The following is a 23,088-nucleotide window of genomic DNA, read 5'->3' as shown; positions in this document are numbered from 1 at the left end:
AATCAACCAAGTCTCCACCAGTCCACCCTGGGTCTGCCCAGGCCAGGACAGAGGAACAGAGCAGTTGGCAGCGACAGACACCCTCCCTTCCTGTCCTTCTTGAGCCTTGAATCCAGTAACGTCTGCTTTCTTCCGTGCAAGCCACCTTAGTCTGCCTGGCAACATTGGATGACTCTACTCCTTCCCCTCAAGGTCTGAAGACCCCTCATGGCCACAAGGATTGCAACCAGGGACAGCCAAGGCTGGGGAGGACCATTGGGAAGTGATTGCTGTCATCAGAGAAGGTGTCCCCAAAGTCACGGTGACTACCACATGCACGTGGTATGCAGACAGATGCAGGGAGGGGGCAGAGGAGCTCTGGCCAAAGCCCAGGGCAGTGACCAGTGAGGGGAGACCTGAGCCTCAACCTCCCAATAATGGACCACACCCCAGGCCTGCTCCAGTCTTCTTTCCCTTGTACCCAAGCCTCCCCCGGGCAGTGAGCTCCCAGGACATCCCACAACTTCGCCAGAACTCCTTCCAGGTGGTAACACAAAGGCCACCTTCCAAGGGTACCCCAGTGGTGGTGGAGTGCTGTTAGATAGAACCCTAAAGCCAGGGAGAGAGAGTACTGGGTACTATCCAGAGAGAGGTCTTCATCTCCCATGCAAAGGCTTTGAGGCAGGAGCCTCTGGTGAGTTCGGGAAGAGCGAAACTGAACGGATGATCCAAACTTGGTCCCCACCCTCCCTCTCCTCTCTGCTAACAGCCTGTCTTCCCTCTTCCCTTCCTTTTCTTTTGTTTTCTTGTTGATTTTTGAAACAAGAGTCTTTCTATGTAGTCTTGGCTGGCCTGGAACTCACTATATAGACCAATCAGGCCTTGAACTCACAGAGGTCTGCCTCCCTCTGGCTCCCAGGTGTAGGTATGGGCTACAATGCCTGGCTCCCTCCATTATTGACTTCTACAACCCCGGGCCTCTCTGGACAGCTGCCAGAGGCCCCAGCCCCAGCAACCTACCACATACTGAGTCCACTCCCAGTTCCACCACATGCCGTCACCCAGTCTAGGACCACCCTGGTACACACGTGCTAAACTCAAAACTTTACAGGCACTGACCACAGATGCTGTCATCCAGCCCCTCGGCCCCGCCCGACTGCACATGAGCTATCACTTTGCTCTGGCTCTGCCCTGGCATCTTCATACCATTCTCTTGCTGTTATTCAGGCCCACCCACATATGCTGTCACTCATCTCTAACCACGCCCACAACCCCCCCCCCCACACGTGCTGTCACTCAGCCCTAGCCCTGCCCTGACCCCGCCCTGGCTCCGCCCCACCGCACACGTGCAGTCCCTTGCCCGCTGCCCCTGAGCACTTGTGCTGTCACTCAGCCCGGTTGCTCTCTGGCTCTCCGCATGGGGTAGAGGCGCCGTCCCACTGGTCCCGCAGCCCGTCTGGCTCTTCACCCGCTGTCCCAATGGCTTCTGCTCTGCTCTTCGCCCTCGGGCTGCTCGCCCAGGTAAGCTTCTGAGCCCTGTGGCATCCCTACCTCTAGCTTTGGGATAGCTTTCCCCTTCCGGGCCCCGTGGCCCGGAGTGTCTCTGGGGGACCTGAGAGCTGCGGCCTGCAGTGTCCGGGGTGGGACACACTCTCTGGTGCATTGTGGGAAGGGGTGTCCTGTGCTTAGGGGCTTCCAGAGAGAGTGACCCACCTCTCCTGCACACAAGTAAGCAAAAGGGTTCAAAACTGGGGAGCACTGCTGAGGCACAGAGAACACCCGTCGGGCTGTCCCTTCAGTTTGGAAGTGTACTTACTACAAGTGCCTCCAGAGCCTCCCAGAGCCTGGGGTGGCCAGTCTTGTGAGATCCTTGTATTCCGGAACATGGGGCAGGGAGATGGAACAGGAACCCATGGTACCTGTGAAACTCCCAACTCTGATATGAGTGGGTCTATGTACCCGGTTGGTCTTAGTGGTGTCTGAGTCCCTGCCCCATGATCCTGGCCAGCAGGAGCAGCTGCAACTCTGCCCTCCAGGATCTAGGGTTCTAAAGAAAATAACTCCAGGCCAGAACAGCCCAGTACACACTCAGTTTACACTGGCTGTGTCCTGACCAGGACAGCCGCTGTGCCTCTGTGTCCACCTGGAGATGTAGTGACCTGTGGTCCCCAGATCTTCCCATCCCTAGTACCCTGTCTTCCTAACATGGCACAGGGAAGGGTGGAAAAGCCCAGGTCCCCAATGTCTCCTGTTGTTGGCACTCTCCAGACAGGCTGCTCGATGGCCCTGGGCTAGGCCAGGCCAGGGGTCTGTGGCCCCCTGCTAGGGTCCACTGCCACAGAGATGGCAGTATATGGTTGTGGACAGTCTCTGCAACTCAGAGGCAACAGGTGGCAAGCACAAAGAATTGCTGTGGTTCGAGAGTGCTCAGCCAGCACTGCGTGCGTGTGTGTGTGTGTGTGTGTGTGCGTGTGTGCGTGTGCGTGTGTGTGTGTGCGCGTGCGTGTGTGTGTGGGGTGTGTGTGTGTGTGTGGTGATGGGGGAGGAGGGACCATCCCCTCTGGGAACCCTCTTCAGGACTTTCTTGGTCCCCTCAAATTCCCACAAGCCTTGCAGCTCTACTCAGGTTTCAGTCCCTGGCAGCTGATGGGCGCCTGGCCAGAAAGACCCTCTAGCAGCTGGCCCTGGGGCATCAGCCCTACATCTCCCACTACCTCCACCCCTGGCCTTGGGGACCCTCGTTCTTTCACTTGGGCACATCTGCTAGGCTACCTAAGACCAAGTACCCTCTAGACCTACTTAGAACCCCAGTCTTGTGCATAACACCATGACCCATCAGAGGCTCCCACTGACTCTAGTAACAGCATTCTTCACTAGGCTGGGAGCTTGCGAAGATCATCTTGAAAGCCCCAGGGTTTCTGCACACCCACTGCAGAGTGGGTAGTGTTGGGGAGCATTCTTCTCCTCCCTCCCCAAACCTCCCCTCTCTGTTGCGTGAGAGCAACTGCAAAACACCCCCTGCCCTAGGCATCTGGAGTGCCCAGGAGTCTGGTAGAGGCAGGGACCAGCCCCTGAGGACTGGCCTCCTGAACTTGCTTCACAACAGCACTCAAATCACCCCCAGTGCAAGAGGAACTTCTGCCCATCCCCCATGTATGTGCCCACCTCCCCCACACTGCTCAGCTTTCACACTTTTGTCCACTCTTATCCACACACATAGGTCCTGGGACTGCCTTCTAGTCATTCCTGCCTCCCCCTTACTAGGGTTTTTCCTGGTCACCCTGGCCCAGTAGCTCTGTCTTGGGCTCCTCAGGTTGGAGGTGGGTAGTGGGTCTATGTGGATTCACACGTTGCTCCATTGCCTCCCCACCCAGGTTCCCTCCAAAACCTGAGCTTCCTGAACTCCAGGGCAGCACCAGGGGGTTGGATTGTCTTGAGAACTGTTACCCCCCAGGCCTGTAATTCTAGCTGCTCAGGAAGCTGAAGCTGGAAGAGCCACAAGTTCGAAGCCAGCTTGGGCAATTTATTGATTCCTTGCCTCAAAAGGAAAATAAAAGCAGCCTGGGATGTAATCAGTGGTAGAATATTTGCCTAGCATGTTTGCAGCCTGGGATCGAATCCCAGTCTCTCTCACACACACACTTCCTCCTCTTCCTCTTCCTCCTCCTCCTTCTTAGAAAGCTGACCGCAGCCCCTGCATTTAGGGTTCAGTCTCTAGTTGCTACTCTTGAGCTGGGTTGAGAAGGAGCGTGGATGGTCTGGAGACCTCTGTCCATTGAGTGGGCCTACCTCACCTTTGTCTAGGAACTAAGGAAGCCACATGGTCTCTGAAGGAAAGATGGGCCTCAGCATACTTCCAGGGAGTGCTCACTGGTGCTGGGAAAAGGGCCTCATCTCTAGCAGATCCAGCCCACCGCCTACAGTGACTTAGGCCACAGAGGGAGGCTGCCCGTGGTTCTGAGCACTGTACACACTCTCTGCTGTCAGACAGGCAGGACTAGCCTGATTGGGGGGAACAGCTGCCTGTCTGCCCCCTCCTCATTCTCTGATGGCTGCAGCAGCTGGACAGGGTGGTCCCACAAAGGGAATGTGGGGCCACCCTAGGCCAGGCCAACAGCTGGGCTCATTCCTGGCATGCTGGTTGTCCAGGAATGAAGTGGCTATGGATTCCAGCCTGTGGGAGGTGTGCAGGCCTGAGAAGCCTGTGGAGAGTCAGTGCAGGGACTTCCTGGGCCCCCCACCCCCAAACCAGGCCATTAGCTCTGCCAAGATGGAGCAGACAACCTGCTCTCATGACCCGGACACTGACCATCTCCCTGTCGCCAGAACCTCTGCCCAGGATCAGTGCAGGGGAGTGCGGGAGGGCCGGACACTGGCAATGGCTGATACTGTTCCCATTGGTAGTGTTGGTAAGCCTGGCCAAACCACATATTTCATGCATGGCAGGACCCTTGTCACCCTGCAGCTCCTTGGGGTTGGAGGTCAGGAAAGACCCCAGAGGGTAGTTGACCTAGGAGTATAGGTTCAGAACAGTGGTCACAGATGGCTCGGGGAATTTCCAGAATGTTGTCTGGGTGGGTTCTTGGTCAGGAGGAGGGCTGGGATGAGCTGGGACACATTGGGTATCTACTGTGGGAAGAGAGTCTGTTTCCTGTCTGGCTTGGTATGGAGGGACAGAGGAGCAGATCAGAGTGTAGGAGCACCTGTCCACCAAGTCACCTTCCAGGTGCCTCTGGCCTGGATGTGGGGAGCCTGTGAGCCAGTTGGGGCCATGTGCTTTGTCCCAAGCACTGGATGTCCTAGCTTCCCAAGGCAGCCCCCAGCCTTGCCACATCATCTGGGAAGGGGGTAGGGTGAGAGGACACAGGATGGGCTACACAAACGCCTCCCAAGAGCCGGAAGCTGGCTGTGGCCTGCCCATTGGTCGCCCACTCATACCATTGCAGCCTCTGATCTGGGCACAGGGCCCTGCCAAGGCACTGTGGTTCTGTGACCTCATGAACTTGGGCTGTGGACAAGCTAGAGACCCAAGGTTCCCAGGCTCTGCCTTGGCTGCCCTGCCTTGACCACACCCAGTGAGTGCCAAGCCCATGGGTGCTGCTGGCTGGAGCAGCTGGTGAAGTAAGGAGGACCAGGGGGAGGGTGGAAGGTTTTCCCAGGCCACAGGGGCTTCAAGAGCCTGGGAACTCCCATTCTCAACAGCCCTGCCTAAGGCAGGTCAGGCACTACAGATGGCATCTGCTTGACATGCCCTGTGGTGCCAACTCTTCCTGTGTGGCTTTGGGCAAACAACTCAGCCTCTCTGACCCTATCTTGGAGCTATGAATTAAGGTGCTTCCACTCTCCCATCCTGAGGTGTCATGAAGAGCCCCAGATCCCAACCCACCTGCCATCCTTGGGGGATGGGGGAGATGGAGCCAGACTTTCCCCCAAGGCAGCTCCCAGGCACATCTCAGGGTCTGCCATCAAGCTCTGGCAAAAAGCCCCTGTGTCCATGGAAGCTGTAGTCCAGGTTCCCCATGCCAAGCAGGCAGGTGTGTGCCTGGTAGGAACCCCGCTCTGACCTAGAAGTGGCTATGTGTGCTGGCCTTGGCAGGTTCTAAGGCCAAGCTGCCATCTGTGAGGACAGAGCTGCCCAGGCAGGACTCTGGCCCCTCCAGACTCATGCTCCCATCTTGAACAGGGTCCTCTGGACTCTAGGACCAAGTGGATGATGGGACTTTACTGCAGGTGGCCTCAGCTGCAGGGAGGGGCAGTGGAGTAGGTAGCTGGGGTCCCACTGGTAGGACCCACTGGTAGGACGCCCAGCATGGCCACCGCAGTTGGGCTGGAAAACAGGACAGGAGAACAGAGACAGAGCCAAAGCCTTTGATCTCAAAGCAGGCTCTGTGCAAATGCTGTGTGCAGGCACCCACAGGGCCAGTACCTTCCTGGGCCTTGGACAACTATGTGTGCTGCAGCAAGAGACATGGAGAGGCTGAAAAGCAAGTGGCCTCCTGGCTGCCTGGCTGTTCCCTCTCTGCTGCCCTCAGAGCACGCCCCTCCACCAGCCACTGGGTTTTTCCTTCTGTGACCACCAACCTCCACTGACCACGGATCCAGATGAAGGGGAGACTGAGCTTAGTAGAACCCGGGGGAGGCGGGGGAGACTGGGTAGCCAGCTGGCAACTCCACACAGAGGGCAGCTGTCCACTCTGCACAGAGTGAGCCGTCAGGTAGCCACGGAGCTAATGGACCCTGAGGGAGGAGGGGATGCCAGTGTGGGCCAGGCCTGCCAGCAGGACTCCCTTCGTGTAAGTGCTGGTCACATAACCTTTTTATCATTTTTAACTTTATTTTTATGTGATTTGCCTGCTGCTGTATGTGTGGACCACACACATGCAGTGCCTGAGGAGGCCCGAACGTGTCAGATCCCCTCCCCACACTGGGCCTGGAGTTACAGACGGCTGTTAGCCACCACGCGAGTTCTGAGGGTCAAACCCCGGTCCCTGCCAGGGCCTCCCAACTCCCTTGCTTGTGGTGGAGCCAAGTGGGAGCGTCCCTAGGTGTGGGCATAAAAGTGAAAACTGTGAGTGGGATATCCTTGGAGCACCTGATACCAGCCCGACTGTTGTTCCGAGGGAGGTAGTTGGGGCAGGCTTCCCTCCAACAGAGGTGGTGATGTTGGGGAAAGGATGGGGCTCTGACCACGTGGGAGACATGCTGAGGGCGGGGCCTGCACATCCAGTGTTGTGTTTGGAGCACCTGTGTGTGGTGGCCCTGCCCTCCACACCTCAGCCCTGTTCTGTCCTGAGGATCATCCAGGACCTTCTTCCACATGGGCAGCCCCAGGATCCGTCCCAGGTAGGGATGGGGTGACCCCAAAGAGGGAGGCCTTTGCGGCACCTGTGTGTGGAGAGTACACACAGACCCAGGCACACACACACTTGGGAAGTGGAGGCACCTGTGTGTGGAGAGCACACACAGACCCAGGCACGCACACACTTGGGAAGTGGAGGCACCTGTGTGTGGAGAGTACACACAGATCCAGGCATGCACACACTTGGGAAGTGGAGGCACCTGTGTGTGGAGAGTACACATAGACCCAGGCAGGCACACACTTGGGAAGTGGAGGCACCTGTGCATGGAGAGTACGCACAGATCCAGGCACGCACACACTTGGGAAGTGGAGGCACCTGTGTGTGGAGAGTACACATAGACCCAGGCACGCACACACTTGGGAAGTGGAGGCAGGAGTACAGGGTCCTCTTTAGCTGCATAGTGAGTTTGAGGCCAGCCTGGGCTACATAAGACAAAAACAACAAAATAGAGCAGCCTGAGCTGAGGGCAGTTGGGAGTCTGAGCTCCTCCCACCCAGGGACCTGCTACTTCCACACAGCAACCTACTGACTGTGAGTTCTCATACAGGGACCCCTTGGGTCTCATCCTTGCTAAGGCTGGGCATAGTTCTTATAGCTGGCATCTGGTACTGCACACAGCAAAGGCCGCTGCTGGCCCGAAGCAGTTCCCTGCATGAAGAAGAGTGAGACAGATTGGAAAACACTTTTTGCATCATGTGTTCTGTGACCGCACCTGTGGACAGGACAGACTCAGGACATGACAGTGTCTGGGAAAGCACCACTCTGCAGGACAGAGCCTGTCAGGAGGGAAGTCACCCAAGAGGAGGGGTGTAACAGGGCAGCAAGACAGCTCAGCAGGTCAAGGATTTGCCATCTAAGATCCAAGTGTGTCTCCAGAACCTACAGAGTGCAGGGAGAGAACTGACTCCTCTAAGTTGTCCTCTGACCTCCACACATGTGCCATGGCATGTGTCCCTCTGCCCCCAAAATAAATGTAAAGAGAAGGCATGTGAACAGCCCTGAGGTGGAGACCGAAATCTCCCAAGCCTTGCCCTGGGCGCTCCTGTGGGCCTGGGGGAATGCAGCCATGGACAGCTATAAAGGCTCGGGGCATTTCCACACCCTGCAGTCCTCGTGTGCTAGAGCCCCCTGCATCCACCACTTCCACAAGTCCTGCCAGGCTGTGTCCCATCCAGCATTGGCTTGACAACCTCCCAGCATCCTGCAAGTATGAGGTAGTGCTCGGCTCTGTCCCTAGCCAACCCGTGCTGTGGAAGGTGACATCAGCATGTGGCCAACATCCACACCCATCATGGCGGCCTCTACCAGGCTGTGTTTTGGGGTGAGGGGTCTTTCAGAAATACCAGTGGAGGCATTGTTCACAAGGGTGTCCCCGAAGTCGTCAGGTGACTGGTTCTCATCATCCCTCCAAGTTAAGGAGTGGAGCAAGGAGCAGTTGGAGGACAGGGCGCTCAGGGGGAGGACCATCCAGAAAGCAGGGACGGAAACCACCTGTGAGAATCAGGACGGTACCAGGTTAGGGATGCCTTTGGGGGGCTGCTGTGCATTCTGTTGTGTACTTGATGAGTCTCTCCTCCAATCAGTAGTTTACCCCTCTGGGGGGTGGGGCCATCTGTGATCATAATCAGGTAATGGCAGTGGGTTTGGGAGAATGGGGCTCAGGAGTGCTCCCTCTGTGCTTAGAGACTTGACTTCATCTCCTGTCTGCAGCCACACAACCCCCAGACACTGCTTTTTTCTTTTTTTTTTCTTTTTTGGTTTTTCGAGACAGGGGTTCTCTGAAAGGCTTTGCGCCTTTCCTGGATCTCGCTCTGTAGACCAGGCTGGCCTCGAACTCACAAAGATCCGCCTGCCTCTGCCTCCCGAGTGCTGGGATTAAAGGCGTGTGCCACCACCACCTGGCTGCTTTTTTCTTTTAAATTACATTTACTTTTTGTGGTGGGAGCATACACATACCATGTGAAGGTCAGAATACAACTTGTGGAAGTCAATTCTCTTTCTACCATTTGGGTTCCAGAAATCAAACTCAGGTTACCCAACTTGGGAGCAAGTGTCTTTATCCACTGAGCCATCTCTGGTTCAGCACTTCTCGGGGGTCACTGCTGGGTGTGATGAGGAGGAGAAGAGTATATCCTGAGTTTCCAGGACTTTGATCCAGTTAGGAAAATCACAAGACTCATTGAGTGGGCCGTCCCTTTTTCCCAGCCACCCCCTCAGTTGAGCCACACAGCAAGCCCTGTCCCACCCTAGACCCTGGAGCAGCTCTGGCTGTGGCCCAGCCCTGGCATCTGTAGGGCATGTCTTCCCTGGCCCTGCACCATACCCCTCATCTTCATCACAGACCAGTTTGGCCAGTAAGTGAGGCCCACAGACATTAAGATTCCACTTTACAACACAGCTTGAAATAAACTCCTTGTCGCCCTCGACTGCCTGGGGGGTCTGATAGTTTGGACATTCCTTTTGCAAAGCAATATTGAGAAGTTGGATGAGGTGCCCTGAGCAGGGCCCCTCTCTGTTCACACTGCAGACTATAGCAGAGGAGCCGTCCACTCTTGGACTCCATGACCCGGTTTCTGGAAGTGTCTGAGATCAAGCCCCAGGCCTGGCGGCTGAGGGAGGTTTCAGGTCCGGCTGCCCTGGGTGGCTAGGACGAGTCTGTCTGGGTGAAGGTTGGACACAGATGCTTAGGAGGCCCTCCCCTCACTTGGCCTCTTCTAATAAAAGCAGGCACTGCTACTGTTAACTTGTGACATTTAAGCTGTGAGGCTGAGGAAGGACACATGTCCTCTCCCATCCTAATTCAGTGGCCGTAGTTCTGAGTCCCTGGCCCTACCATCCTTCTGGCCCTCACTCCTAGGGAGCAAGAGTTGTCCCCTGGGCACTTTCCTGGGCCCTGTTGCACCTGACCATTTAGGGACCTCAGGAAAAGTGCAGACCCTCACATTGCCTCCAACTAACCAACAAACTCTCTGCTTCTAGGGGTCTGCTGACCCTGTGGACACAGCCTGTATTCTGGGCTCTAGTCAAGGAGAGGGGACAGGCATATGGGAGAGGAAACACCCAGATGGGAACTTTGAGAGTTAACAACCCAGGATGTGGCTGCCAAGGCCCACATAGCCTGTATTCTCTGTGGTGACACCACTAGGTGGTATAGGGCCCAACCACAGCCCCAAGAATGATGTTACCCTGGTGTTCCTGTACCCTATATGACTGTGTCTCATCTGTGTTTTAGAGCCTTAGCCTGTCCTGGGCGGTCCCTGAGCCAGAGCCCAGCACCCTGTACCCCTGGCGCCGGGCACCTGCCCCAGGCCGTGTGCGGAGAGCTTGGGTCATCCCACCCATCAGTGTGTCTGAGAACCACAAACGCCTCCCCTACCCACTGGTGCAGGTAAGAGAAGTGGGGGAGGGGATGGGGTGTCCCTGTAGATTCCCTCATTTCCTAAAGGTCTTCTTGGATCTGGGGGAGCTCCATCTGCTGATGGGAGCTAGGTGTACAGCCTTGGAAGGACTTTCCCACTTGGCCACTCTGAGTTTCTGGAACAAAAGCAGGGTTCCCATAGCCCTGAGTCACATGCGCCCTGAGCTACGCCAGTGGACATGCCCCCAGGCTATACACCCCTGGAAGACATGCTTTGTTTACTCACCAGTTCAAGTAGACCTGTGACATGAACAGTCAGCCTTCTACATACTCAGAATGTACCTGGCTACCAGACCCCAGGATGCCCTGGAGTAGGGCTTGAGTTTAGGAGGGAAATGTGTTGTCTTCAGAGCCTTGGATCTTTGCGCATCTAGCTTGGGAAGAACATGAAGGTGTCGGGGTGCTTTCTGGCCCCCACTAAGCCCCATTCCTGCTCTACAGATCAAGTCTGATAAGCAACAGCTGGGCAGTGTCATCTACAGCATCCAGGGGCCCGGTGTGGATGAGGAGCCCCAAAACGTCTTCTCCATCGACAAGTTCACTGGACGGGTGTACCTCAACGCCACGTTGGACCGTGAGAAGACGGATCGCTTCAGGGTAGGGTCTGGTTGGAAGCCAGGGTCCTTCCTCCTGCTCAGGCCTCTGCTGCCCACCTGACAGGCTCTAGGTCAGATGCTTCTGAAGCAAGTTCTGGTCCACGTAGGACCTACATCTGAGGATTCAGTGTTTGGGATCATGTTCCTACTTAACATGGGGGGCACTTTGAGGCCATGAAATAGGGCTGGGTGTTCCTTTGGAGGGGAGAGCATCTTTGCAGCTGATGGCACGACAGCCAGTTCTCTCTGGATCCAGGTTCTGTTGGTGGATAGGTATGTCATCAAGAATTCCCAAATAGTGTTACCGTCAGCAGCAGAAAATGATCTCTGAGGTGTGATTCACTACCATTACAGTGTTGGGATTAGAAAGGGAGGTAAGAGTCACACGTGTGCACAAGGCCAAGAGATGAGCCCAGGGCCTCCTTTGGGTTCTCTGCACATAGACATCTGCCAGGCCGAGATGTAGTGTGCTTGCCTGACATGAAAAGGCCCTGGATTCCATCCCCAACATGACTAAATAAAGAAATAATAAATCAATAGAGCTTTGCATAGTGTTATAGGCCTATGAGCCTTAGGAGGCCAAGGCAGGAAGATAATGAGTTTAAAGCCAGCCTGGGCTACATAGTTACAAAAATAAAACCAAGTAAAACCACTAGGAACCGAGTACTGTACCAGGACCCTGTGGACTGCATCCTATCTGGCTGGAGCAGGGTAGCTCTCTATCTCCACTTTTCCAGGGACCGTGATTTCTTTTTTTCTTTTTTCTTTATTTTTTCCCCCTGAGACAGGGTTTCTCTTTGTGTAGCATTGGCTGCCCTGGAACTTGCTCTGTAGACCAGGCTGGCCTTAAACTCTTAAGAGATCTGCCTGCCTCTGCCTCCCAAGTGTCAGGATTAAAGGCTCCAAGATTTCTTTGACATCCTCTAGACATTCTTCCAAATTGAGAGATTTCTATGGCATTCTTACAGAGGAATCCATTAGATGACTCTTTTTAAATGTGATTCACAATGTCTTGCTATGTATCTCTAGCTGGGCTTGAACTCACCTTCCTGTCTCTGCCTCCTGAGTGTTTGGAAATTATGTCATGCCATTCTCCAAAAAGAAGCAGGTTAAAATGTTGTAAGTTCGGGGCTGGAGAGATGGCTCAGAGGTTAAGAGCACTGGCTGCTCTTCCAGAGGTCCCGAGTTCAATTCCCAGCAACCACATGGTGGCTCACAACCATCTGTAATGAGATCTGGTGCCCTCTTCTGGCCTGCAGACATACATGCAGGCAGAACATTGAATACATAATAAATAAATAAAATCTTTAAAAAAAAAAAAAAATTGTAAGTTCATGTGAGACCCTGCTCCAAAAAGTAAAATGAATTAAGTTAGGCACAATGCAGGCAGATCTCTGTAAGTTCAAGGCCAATTTGGTCTACCGAGTTCCAAGACACCAGGGCTCATAGACCCTGTCTAAGAAGAAGAAGGAATGAGTAAAATTTTGACAGAAGCCCAAACTACATAGAGTAAGGGAGATAAACCCAGAACCTTAGTGAGTGCATTATTTCATCCCCAAGATGATGCAGTGAGTGTCCTGGCAGCCAAGGAGAGAGGTTGTAGCTTGTGTGCTGGGAGAAATCAGGATCCATTCAGGGAAAGGGTGCATGCCCACACATACACTCCATCCCATGTGGTCAGCACCTATGTTCAGCCCACAGACACTTGCTGATCCTTCTGTGTGGCTTTAGAGACACAGAGCCAGCCCTTGCCTGCCATCTGTTTGGACAGCTAAGGGCCTTTGCCCTGGACTTGGGTGGCTCTACCCTGGAGGAGCCCACGGACCTGGAGATCGTTGTGGTGGATCAAAATGACAACCGGCCAGCCTTCCTACAGGATGTGTTCAGAGGCCGCATCCTGGAGGGTGCCATCCCAGGTGAGGTGGGAGCCCAGACCCCGCCCATGGGGTGGGGCTTCAGAAAGTCCAAGTCCAGAATCCCCCATAACCAAGGGTTTAAGGACTAGAGATACAGCTACCCCTTGCCCCCTGCCCCCTGGTGTGTTCTTGTCTAGCATGCATACCAGCTTCACCCTAACACTGCACAATTGGCAATTCAAAGGTCATCCAAAAGGTCAAGTGTAAGGAAGCAGTCTCCTTCACACTTCCATGTCAATATGAATTTGACCTTCAACCCTGTCTCAACGCCCCCCCCCCCCCAAAAAAAAAAAATTGACCGGCACAGAAAGGCTTCTGGGTGGCTGTGTTCCAGGTGTTCCTCCCCCTTTCATGGTGGTGAACTTTGCATAACATGAAGCTGAGCGTTTCGGTGAACCGTTCAGTCCTGTTTAGTGAATCCACAGAGCCTGAGCTTGCCCAGTGTTGTTTCTGCCCTCCAGAGGAAACTCCACAGTGCTGAGCATCGCCTCCTCTGGTGGATGCTCCAGGTGCAGTTTGGTCTCAAATAACCCGGTCAGTTGTGATGGCACCTGCCGGGGAGCCCAGCACTTAAGAAATGGAGCCTGAGCCGGGCGGTGGTGGCGCACGCCTTTAATCCCAGCACTCGGGAGGCAGAGGCAGGCGGATCTCTGTGAGTTCGAGGCCAGCCTGGGCTACCAAGTGAGTTCCAGGAAAGGCGCAAAGCTACTCAGAGAAACCCTGTCTCGAAAAACCAAAAAAAAAAAAAAAAAAAAAAAAAAAAAAAAAGAAATGGAGCCTGAGTTTAAGGTCGTTTTCAGTTACCTAACCAATCTCAGGCCAGCCTTGACTACATGAGACTCTGCTCTTGCCCCAAGTACCCCTTCAAAATCATACACAAGTCCTGTCCTTCCTCAGGCGGTCTGGCTATCCAGGGCCAGGCAGAGCACTGTGCCCACTCCCCTCCGTTCCTCACTGCCTGTTCCCAGTGTGTTCAAACCTGGACTGGGTAAGAGTTTCCGGAAGCCCAAAGCATGTGAGCAGCAGAAGCTTGCCCTGCATTGCCGTTCAGGTTCATTCTATTCCATCTCATTTACTCATTTTGCAAGATTTAAAGTAGCAGTGTGCATTTTGTTATAATCTTTATTCTGACCTGATTTCGGACTTAAAGAAAAGCCTAAAACAATTCCTGTGTGCCCATTGCACAGTTTACCCCCTGCCACACACACACACTTTTTTTTTTTTTGTCTTCTCACTCAGCTGTTTGGCTGTGGACTGGATACTGAACATTCTTACAATGTCAGTGTGTTCTGACAGCTCTCTGTGATTACCAAAGTCAGGAAATATGGGTGCATACCACTCCAGCGTGGCGTCTACTGACCTTATCCCGTTGTAATTTCCATAATAATGAGTTTGTAAGGCTAGAGAACAGTTGGGTCAGGTGTTCTAGTCCCGCAACCTGTCCTTCATTCTCTTTACCAGGCTCATTTCTTTGTTCCTCTCTTCTGATTTTGCCATCTCTCCCTGTGTGCCTCCCAGCTCCACCAGGCCCACACAGTACTTGGCCATTACAGTCTCCTGGAGCAGAGTGGCCTTACTGCCCTGGGGCTAGTACTCTGTAGCAGGGAGGGACTGGTGTGAGTGGATATGGGGCTGGGCTGACCCCAGTTCCATCCCAGTTGTGGTTGGCCGCAAGTGGCTTGTTTGGGGGTGTTTCCATCTCTCTCTGCCTGGCCAGCATGCCCAAGCATTTTCTGGCCACCTATCCTTCCCAGCAGGGGTTGCTCCTGAAGACACCGGAGGTGGCCTCAGCTCTGCTCCAGCCCTTTTCGGAGAGCAGGAGAGGCCTGGCACAGGGCACAGATATTCGCTCACAGTCCTGGCCCAGACTGATGTCTCTTATTACACCTCCAGTATCCCCTGACAGCCTCAGCTCCTCACAGGGTCCTTGTGGTACTTGTTAGTGCCACAGTAATACGCTTCTCCCACTGTGTGGGAAAGGCTTGTTTCTTCTGGGTAGACTTGTAGCATTGTATTTCTTTTTCTTTTTATTATGGTATGTGTATGAGTGTTTTGTCTGTACGCCATGTGCGTGCATGGTGCTTAGAGACCAGAAGAGGGCATTAGATCTCTTGGGACTGAAGGTATGATGGTTGTGAATCGCCACGTGGGTGCTGGAGCTGAAGCTGGGTCCTCTGGAAGAATGGCTAGTGTTCTTAATCTCTGAGCCTTTGCCCTAGTCTCTGGAGTTGTGATTCTTGCTATCATAGTCTGATGTTCCATGCATCTGGGAAATGTGCTCATGTCTGAATACACACATATCTGGACATGTGCACGTGTGAACACTACATGTGGACTCATTCACACCCATGTGAGTCATGGCACACGGGTTCCAGCTCCCAGAGATGCCTCTATTTCCTGGTCAGCCCAGGCTCCCCTCTCCACAGCACACTGCAGCCCCTTCTTTGATGGGGGAGCTGGCATCTCATGCCTACATTTCCTTACCTGCTTGCCAGAGAACACTCCCAGAGCACAGGATTGGTAATCAGTCCCATGATTCAGAAGCCTGCTGGAAGCATTGTCCTTGGCTTCAGCTTGGGGGGGGCCGGTACTATGCAGAAATAACCCAGTCAGTAGCTCCTGTTTGTGCAAGGTAGACCTGAAGCATTGGCTGGTATTTGCTACAGGGCATCTAACAAATGACATCACAGGTGAGCAAGTCAGGAGCTTGAGATACAGGGTGCCCAGGAGCTTGTCCTCACACCCTGATCCACTCCACTGCCTCAGCTTTCCTACATCTGTTCTGGAGAGAGGGTCAGACCGAATCTCTTCTGAGAGGAAAGCGGGTGACAGGTGAGGACCCATCCTTGGCTGGGGCCTTGACCAGCAGCACCTTCCCAGTGGCCACAGCTTCCCTATCGGCAGCACCTTGGAGGATGCTAGGAACCTGCTTTGCTCCGTACCCACGTATTTACGTTTCCTATAGCAGGGCTCAAGGCTGTCTGAGGTCCCCAGTGGCTTTAGCACTCCGACCCAGTAAATTAGCGCCACTTACTGACCTGGCACCTGGTAAAAGACACATTGGTTCTTCACTGAAATGCTCCTGCACTGGTCAACCTTGTATAGGCAAGGCAGCGGGCGTGCCACGGACTGGAGGCTCTTGCACACTGACAGCCCCAGTGACACAAACAGTAGTGAAAGCAGGCTACCCACTCTGTGCTCACAGTCAGACCTAGGGAATGTGTGTACACTCCACACCAACTGGGTGCCCCCCCCCACCTGCCCCCATGGCGGTTGACCTCATTTTCCCATCCTCCCAGGCACCTTCGTAACCAGGGCTGAGGCCACAGACGCTGATGACCCCGAGACGGACAATGCAGCGCTCAGGTTCTCCATCCTGGAGCAGAGCAGCCCTGAGTTCTTCAGCATTGATGAGCATACTGGAGAGATCCGCACAGTGCAAGTGGGGCTGGACCGTGAGGTGAGGCAGCCCCATGGAAACTGAGGACCCGGTTCTCTACATCCCGTCTCCTTAAGCCTCAGGGCTCCTCACAGGGCAGGGCCTTCCCACCTCTCAGCCTGCACTGGGATTAGTACCCTTACCTGGCTCTTTTTTGCTCATGCTCTGACCCTCTGAGCCTAAACCACTTATGCTTAAAGATGCCTCTGAGGCTCTTCTGTGCAGCTGGACCTGGGTATTCCTATCCCTGCCCCTGATGTGACTCTCTCAGCCAGCAATCTGCTTACGGCTGCCCCTAACATCTGACATTTCCAGTACCACAACTGACCTCTTGTTCACTCACAGACTGAGGCAGGGGCAGACCCTGTAAAGGGTAAGCCTGTAGGTGGTTGTCTTTAGGTATCACATCTTCTGAGTTCATGTCACATTGTCCCCAGGTGGTCGCTGTGTATAACCTGACCCTGCAGGTGGCAGACATGTCAGGAGATGGCCTCACTGCCACAGCCTCGGCCATCATCTCCATAGATGACATCAACGACAATGCCCCTGAGTTCACCAAGGACGAGGTGCCACCTCCACCCACCCCCACCAGCTTAGGGCTACCTTCACTTTGTGGGTTCCGGTTGGGGACTCTGTGAAGATGGGTGATTCAAGGCTTGGGGAAGGGCAGTGCATGAGTAGGGAACCTGAAATAGAGGGCCCCAGGAACACAGATTACATGTGAGTTCCTTAGAGAGAAGCAGCTACATGGTGCCCTCAGGTTCCTCAGCCCAGAGTAAGTCTCCTAGACCCTTGCTGTGTGAGGAAGACAGTTAGTCCAGGACCCAGGAGCAGCTACAGCAGGTGGGATCAGTAGCTCAGAACAGACAACCCTGTGAAATATCTGTGGTGAGCAGCATAGTTAGGCCAGAAGCAAGGAAGGAGGAACCCTGGGTCATAGGGTTCCTTGACCTATTTCCACTCAAATCCGGTGAGTAACGAGCTGGGATCTCCCAGTTCTTCATGGAGGCTGTAGAAGCTGTCAGTGGCGTGGACGTGGGACGGCTCGAGGTGGAGGACAGAGACCTGCCTGGTTCCCCTAACTGGGTGGCCAGGTTCACCATCCTGGAAGGTGATCCTGATGGGCAGTTCAAGATCTACACAGACCCCAAGACCAATGAAGGTGTGCTGTCTGTGGTCAAGGTGAGCCGGTCCCTGTCATGTGCATTCCCCTTGGCTAGAATCTGGCGCAGGCATCTTCCTGCAGCTTGAGTTGCCCTGGGTCCCTTACTGGTAGAGCTGTGCTAGCTGACCTCCTGGGGGAAGGTCATGGGATGGACTGGATGCTGACAAGTCTCTGGCAGAACTGGGCAGCAGGAGGCCATTACTATAACCTTCTTCTTCCTTATTAGAGAGTCCCACATTTTCAAGAACTGCACCAGCATGAGTCCCATTCCTACCAGAGAAGCAGGTACCATGAATAATACAGGTATAGGCAATCACATACATAGACATAGATGCATTTGGATGCTGGTGCATTTGAAGATTTATTGCAAGAAGCTGGTCAGACAATATGAGGCAGATTGGAACTCTCGAGGGAGAATTTCTTGCATCATGCTCTCAAAACCTGCATGGTAGGGGACCACTGTGAGCCAGGATGGCTCCTCTGCTTAGCATCAGCTGGCACATCTACCACCCAACTGTGTACAAAAACTGTAGTTGTTGAGTAACACATGAAGCTGCCATCCCACACTCAACAAATTCATTTGGAGTGACAGGAATTCATCTTGTTACCTATTAATATTTGAGTCTTGCATAATTTTTATTGTACCAAGGTTTAAAGGAAGAAGAAGGAAAAATGGGCTCCCTGGACAGGCCCGGGGAGAGGCTCTCTAGATTGTACTTGGGATTTCAGCAGTCTCTGTTATCCTCCCACAGCCCCTGGACTATGAAAGGCGTGAGCAATATGAGCTCAGAGTGTCTGTACAGAATGAGGCGCCACTGCAGGCAGCTGCCCCCCGGGCCCGGCGGGGCCAGACCAGGGTCAGTGTGTGGGTTCAGGACACCAATGAGGCTCCAGTGTTTCCAGAGAACCCTCTGAGGACAAGTGTAGCCGAAGGAGCCCCCCCAGGTACCTCCGTGGCCACCTTCTCTGCCAGAGACCCTGACACACAGCAGCTGCAAAGAGTCAGGTGGGGTGCCCTGGGGTCCTGGGGGTCAGGCAGAGGGATCAGTGGCCCCATTCCTGGGGAGGGTGCCTCTGGATTCTGAGGGTGAAAGAGAAAGGCCATTGGTGTACATCCCTGTGGGGCGGGGGCATCTATGGGGTGTTGAGTCCCTCAGATACCTATGTGTACATGTGGATTGACCACACCCCATAGGGCAGGACTGGGCTCCAATAAGGATACATAGTCCTGTCCAAGACTGTTCTTAGCCAGTCTCTGACTGTCAACCTGTCCATTTTCATGGACCCTTGTTTCCTGGGAGAGCTACTAATGCCTTAAGTTCACCACTGGTCTCAAGCCTGGCACAGTGTCTCCATGGTACCAGCTCTGAGAAAGGTGGGCTGCAGACTGCCAGTTGCTGAGGGGCACTGGACAGCAGCCTGCCTCATGTGCAGGCGGGCCAGATAACCAGCTTTGGGGGTTGGTGGCTGGCAAGATGGCTTAGTGGGTTAAGGTGCTTGCTACCAAAGCTGACCACATAAGTTCATTTCCTGGAACCCACCTGGTCAGAGGAGAGAACCAGTTCCTACACATTGCCCTTTTACCTCTTGTATGTCATGGTGCTGATGCATGTACACACACGTGCAAATAAATAAATGTAAAAATATTTAAAATATAGAATGAAATAAAAAAGAAAACAAAGTTTACTAGGGGCTGGGAGGCCTCAAAGGCTGAATGCTGGGTAACCACAGCTCCTGGCAGAAACATATGGGTGTGTATGTGATAATAGGTATTCGTATGTATGATATGTGATCCCATGTCTGGGTGTGTGGGTGCGCCGCACCCCACTTCCCCCCTCCCCACCAACAGCTACTCCAAGGACTATGACCCAGAAGACTGGCTGCAAGTGGATGGGGCCACAGGCAGGATTCAGACCCAGCGAGTGCTGAGCCCTGCTTCACCCTTTTTGAAGGACGGCTGGTACAGGGCCATCATTCTGGCCCTGGACAATGGTGAGGGCAAACCCCTGCCTTGGGTGGTGTCCCTGTCCCACAGCCCAGCACTTTCCTAAGGGGACTGACAGGGTAGGTTGAGGTTTGGCCTTGAGCTTATCAGCATTCCCCTGCTTCCAGCCATGCCTCCCAGCACAGCCACAGGCACCCTGTCCATTGAGATCTTAGAAGTCAACGACCATGCCCCAGCACTGGCCCCTCCTCCATCTGGCAGCCTGTGCAGTGAACCAGACCAGGGGCCTGGCCTCCTCTTGGGTGCCACAGATGAGGACCTACCTCCGCACGGGGCTCCCTTCCACTTCCAGCTGAACCCCAGGGTCCCAGATCTCAGCCGGAACTGGAGCCTCAGCCAGATTAACGGTGTGTTGCCCCCAAGACCCTGGGACCTAGGAGATAAGCCGACAGAATGTATCGCCATGATTACATCCTTGGGTGGGACCCCGGGTTGCTTTCCACAGTACTCAATGGGTAGTGGAGAGCCTGGCACCCAGTGACTCTGGTACTCTCGGGATGAGAGCGGGGTTATCCTGGAGTTTGTGCTGACCTCTGCACCTTTTTCAGTGAGCCATGCACGCTTGAGGCTCCGACATCAGGTCTCGGAGGGCCTGCACCGCCTGAGCCTGCTGCTCCAGGACTCCGGTGAGCCACCCCAGCAGCGAGAGCAAACGCTGAATGTGACTGTGTGTCGCTGTGGGACTGACGGCGCTTGCCTGCCTGGGGCCTCTGCACTGCGAGCAGGAGGTGTGGGCGTCAGCCTGGGCGCACTGGTCATTGTACTGGCCAGCACCGTGGTCCTGCTTGGTGAGTTCGGGTCCTTGGTCCTGCCCTCTGTCCTGGATCCCTTCCCCAGCCTAAGTCCTCCAAGTGCCCACACTGCAGCCAGTCTCTCGTGCTTCTTCAGTGCTCATCTTACTTGCTGCGCTCCGCACACGGTTCCGGGGGCAGTCACGGGACAAGAGTCTGTTGCATGGGCTACAAGAGGACCTTCGGGACAACATCCTTAACTACGATGAGCAAGGGGGTGGGGAGGAGGACCAGGTAAGGAAACAGGAATGATGGCTTAGACACATTGAGCCCTGGGAAGGAGTCCCTAGAATGCCTGCCAGCCTCCTAGTAGGTCTGGCAACCAGGTGGTCCCTATTCTGAACGGAACTGCTTTCTGGCTCACAGGACGCTTATGACATAAACCAGCTGCGCCACCCAGTGGAACCAAGGGCCACCAGCCGCTCTCTAGGCAGGCCACCCCTTCGCCGGGATGCCCCCTTCAGCTATGTGCCACAGCCACATCGAGTGCTTCCCACCAGCCCATCTGACATTGCCAACTTCATCAGTGACGTAAGTGCCCTGGGGTTGATTACAGAATGGGCACAGGCATACTTGTGTGCTTACATGCACACAAACACACCCACGTCCAGACCTTGCTTCCAGTCCTCACACTACAGGAATCGGGGTAAGCTCACCAGCAGGACCCTGGCTGAGCCTTAGGAAAGAAAGCACCGGAGGGTGAGTGTGCAGGTGGGCCAGGCACTTCCCAAACACTGTGGGTTGCAGAGGAACATAAGCAGCTGCATGGCCACAGAAGGCCAGCCAGCACTGCCTTCACAGTTCTGTTCCTGTCCCGCTGTGGGGCATACCCTTGCATGTTTCCTGACCTCTTCCCTTGTGTTTACTCTGATGAGGCGTGGGCAGCACATGTATTGGAGTCATCTGGACAGAGCATCAGTGGAACACTGAATGAATGACTACTGTCTGCTCAAAAGAGGATCAGAATGTGGCGTAGATGGCTAGGTTGGGCCATGCAAGGAATGGCCTATTAACAGGCCTGCCCACACAGCCCAGAGAAAGCTCCCGGCAAATCAGGGGTCTTCTTGGGGGTGCAAAGCCTAGTGCAGGTACTGGTTACAAGATGACAGGGTGGCAGTGGAGATACTCCCTCTGGAGGAAGCCAGATGCTTATGGAAGGGTTCCAGAGAGGCTGGGGTGTGCGGATGGAGGAGAACTTATAACAAGGAGACAGCTGCTCTCCACGCTGATGGGGAAAGACTGGGGTAGCAGAACCTTCTTTGCGAGCCCATTATGTACTGGGAGATGTTCTACACCCATCCCTCTTAAGAGAAGTTCCCCTCTGGTGCACTGCCCAAGGCAGACTTAGCCTTGGCCATGGCTAAGAAGGCTCCTGGCTTGTCTCGAGTGGTCCTGAGGTCTGTGGGGGCTTTTCCACAGGGCTTGGAGGCTGCGGACAGCGACCCCAGCGTGCCTCCCTACGACACAGCTCTCATCTATGACTACGAGGGAGATGGCTCTGTGGCAGGGACACTGAGCTCCATCATATCCAGCCTGGGAGATGAGGACCAAGACTATGACTACCTCCAGGACTGGGGCCCCCGCTTTGCCCGGCTGGCAGACATGTATGGGCATCAATGAGAGGCAGAGCCAGGAGCAGATGTGCTGTCTGGACACGGCCATTTGGCCCAGCCAAGGGGGCTTTCTCCTGGGGACACACCCCCAGAAATACTATGAGGGTCAACAGGACATCTCATCCTTGGCTCCATGGCAGATAATCTCACTGAGGCCATCTCTATGGGCTTCAGGAGAGGACTGAGTTGGGGGTGGTGGAGGAGAACCTGGAGCACAGGCAGAGGGAGCACTCTCCCGCTGGGGTGGGGAAGCCACCTCCAGCTGCCCTGCTACAGATGTACATCCACCTTTGTCTCCCAGTTGTGACTCGCCTCTGTATCAAAGCAGGAGTCTAAGGAGTGGGTTGGAATTAAAATCACTATTCAGTGGACCCCGGATGACCAGTGTTAACTCTCACTACAGAGCGTGCACCATCCCTTGCCTCAAGCCTGCCTTGGGGAGGGACCTCAGGGCCTTGTTCAGCACAGTTGGAGTGAGGGGGGCAGCAAGCACAGGAATGGTGAATTCAGAGTGAGTGTGTGCATATGTGTATGCACATGGGGGAGGGGCAGAGGGGCATGAGCAAGGTCCCCTCCAACCCCCAGATTCAGACAAAAAGAGGACTAAGTTCTACAGTTGTCCTTACCCTAATGGGCTGGCCAGGGCAGAGACCAAGTACTGCTCACTTTCCCTGCTTACAGTGATTCCGTGTGTGTGTGTGTGTGTGTGTGTGTGTGTGTGTGTGTGTGTGTGTGTGTGATGTCTACCTGTTGTTACCTCTGCTCTGGGCATCTGAAGTGCTCAGCCATGTCCTTTGTCCCCGTTTATAGGGCTGCTGGGTGGGCTTGTGCTACTGGGACTGTGGCACATGAGGATGACGAGGAACTGGGGTCCTGCAGTGATGGGGGACCCCACTGGGGACTCTGTCAATGCAGCAGGATAGCCAGGGAAGCAAAGACCATGTGTTTTCTGTGCTTCTTGGTGAGAGGTGTCCCCTGGGGTAGCCACCGTATCTGGGCACATTCCTTCCAAGCCCCCACCCCTTTCCATGTAGGAGTCTAGCAGGAGGACACTCTTTGGCTGATGCCAGCCCAGTGTAGACTCTAGAGGAGTGCTTCCTGATCAAGCTAGGACAATATCCACTTCTCACTGTGTACCCCACTGCTTTCCCATGTACCATACTACAGCAAGTCCCACTACCATGAAAAGGTGCAGCACTTGTCTACTCCAGGCTCTGCTAACCTCTGACCCTTCACCTCTGCACTGCACCTGTGCCTAGGAGCAAGTGTTCTAGGTCCAAACCAGATCCCTATATTTAACACTGTC

The 23,088-nt window shown here is 54.4% G+C and overlaps 1 protein-coding gene across 1 annotated transcript; it reads left to right on the top strand.

Moving 5' to 3' along the window:
* Positions 1–1,458: 1,458 nt before the first annotated feature.
* On the top strand, positions 1,459–22,382 carry Cdh15 (cadherin 15). Its single transcript, XM_052729502.1, has 14 exons — positions 1,459–1,500; positions 10,072–10,227; positions 10,699–10,854; positions 12,625–12,769; positions 16,069–16,229; positions 16,646–16,774; positions 17,205–17,390; positions 18,126–18,379; positions 19,223–19,365; positions 19,486–19,725; positions 19,927–20,166; positions 20,267–20,403; positions 20,536–20,700; positions 21,589–22,382. Exons 1-14 carry the CDS (start codon positions 1,459–1,461, stop codon positions 21,787–21,789), a joined length of 2,355 nt encoding a protein of 784 aa, XP_052585462.1. The 3' UTR covers positions 21,790–22,382.
* The last annotated feature ends 706 nt before the right edge of the window (positions 22,383–23,088 follow it).

This window comes from Peromyscus californicus, unplaced genomic scaffold, assembly GCF_007827085.1.
Source record: "Peromyscus californicus insignis strain IS unplaced genomic scaffold, ASM782708v3 Scaffold_8__1_contigs__length_139910024, whole genome shotgun sequence".
Taxonomy (NCBI): Eukaryota; Metazoa; Chordata; class Mammalia; order Rodentia; family Cricetidae; genus Peromyscus; species Peromyscus californicus.
This window is presented reverse-complemented; position numbering and strand designations above follow the sequence as displayed.

Bases quoted from the DNA above. Each gene is read 5' to 3' on its own strand.
- Cdh15 (XM_052729502.1), top strand. From the start codon at position 1,459: ATGGCTTCTGCTCTGCTCTTCGCCCTCGGGCTGCTCGCCCAG. The intron at 1,501-10,071 runs GTAAGCTTCTGA...TCTGTGTTTTAG, and splicing joins CCCTCGGGCTGCTCGCCCAG to AGCCTTAGCCTGTCCTGGGC. The intron at 18,380-19,222 runs GTGGGGTGCCCT...CCCCACCAACAG, and splicing joins CAGCAGCTGCAAAGAGTCAG to CTACTCCAAGGACTATGACC.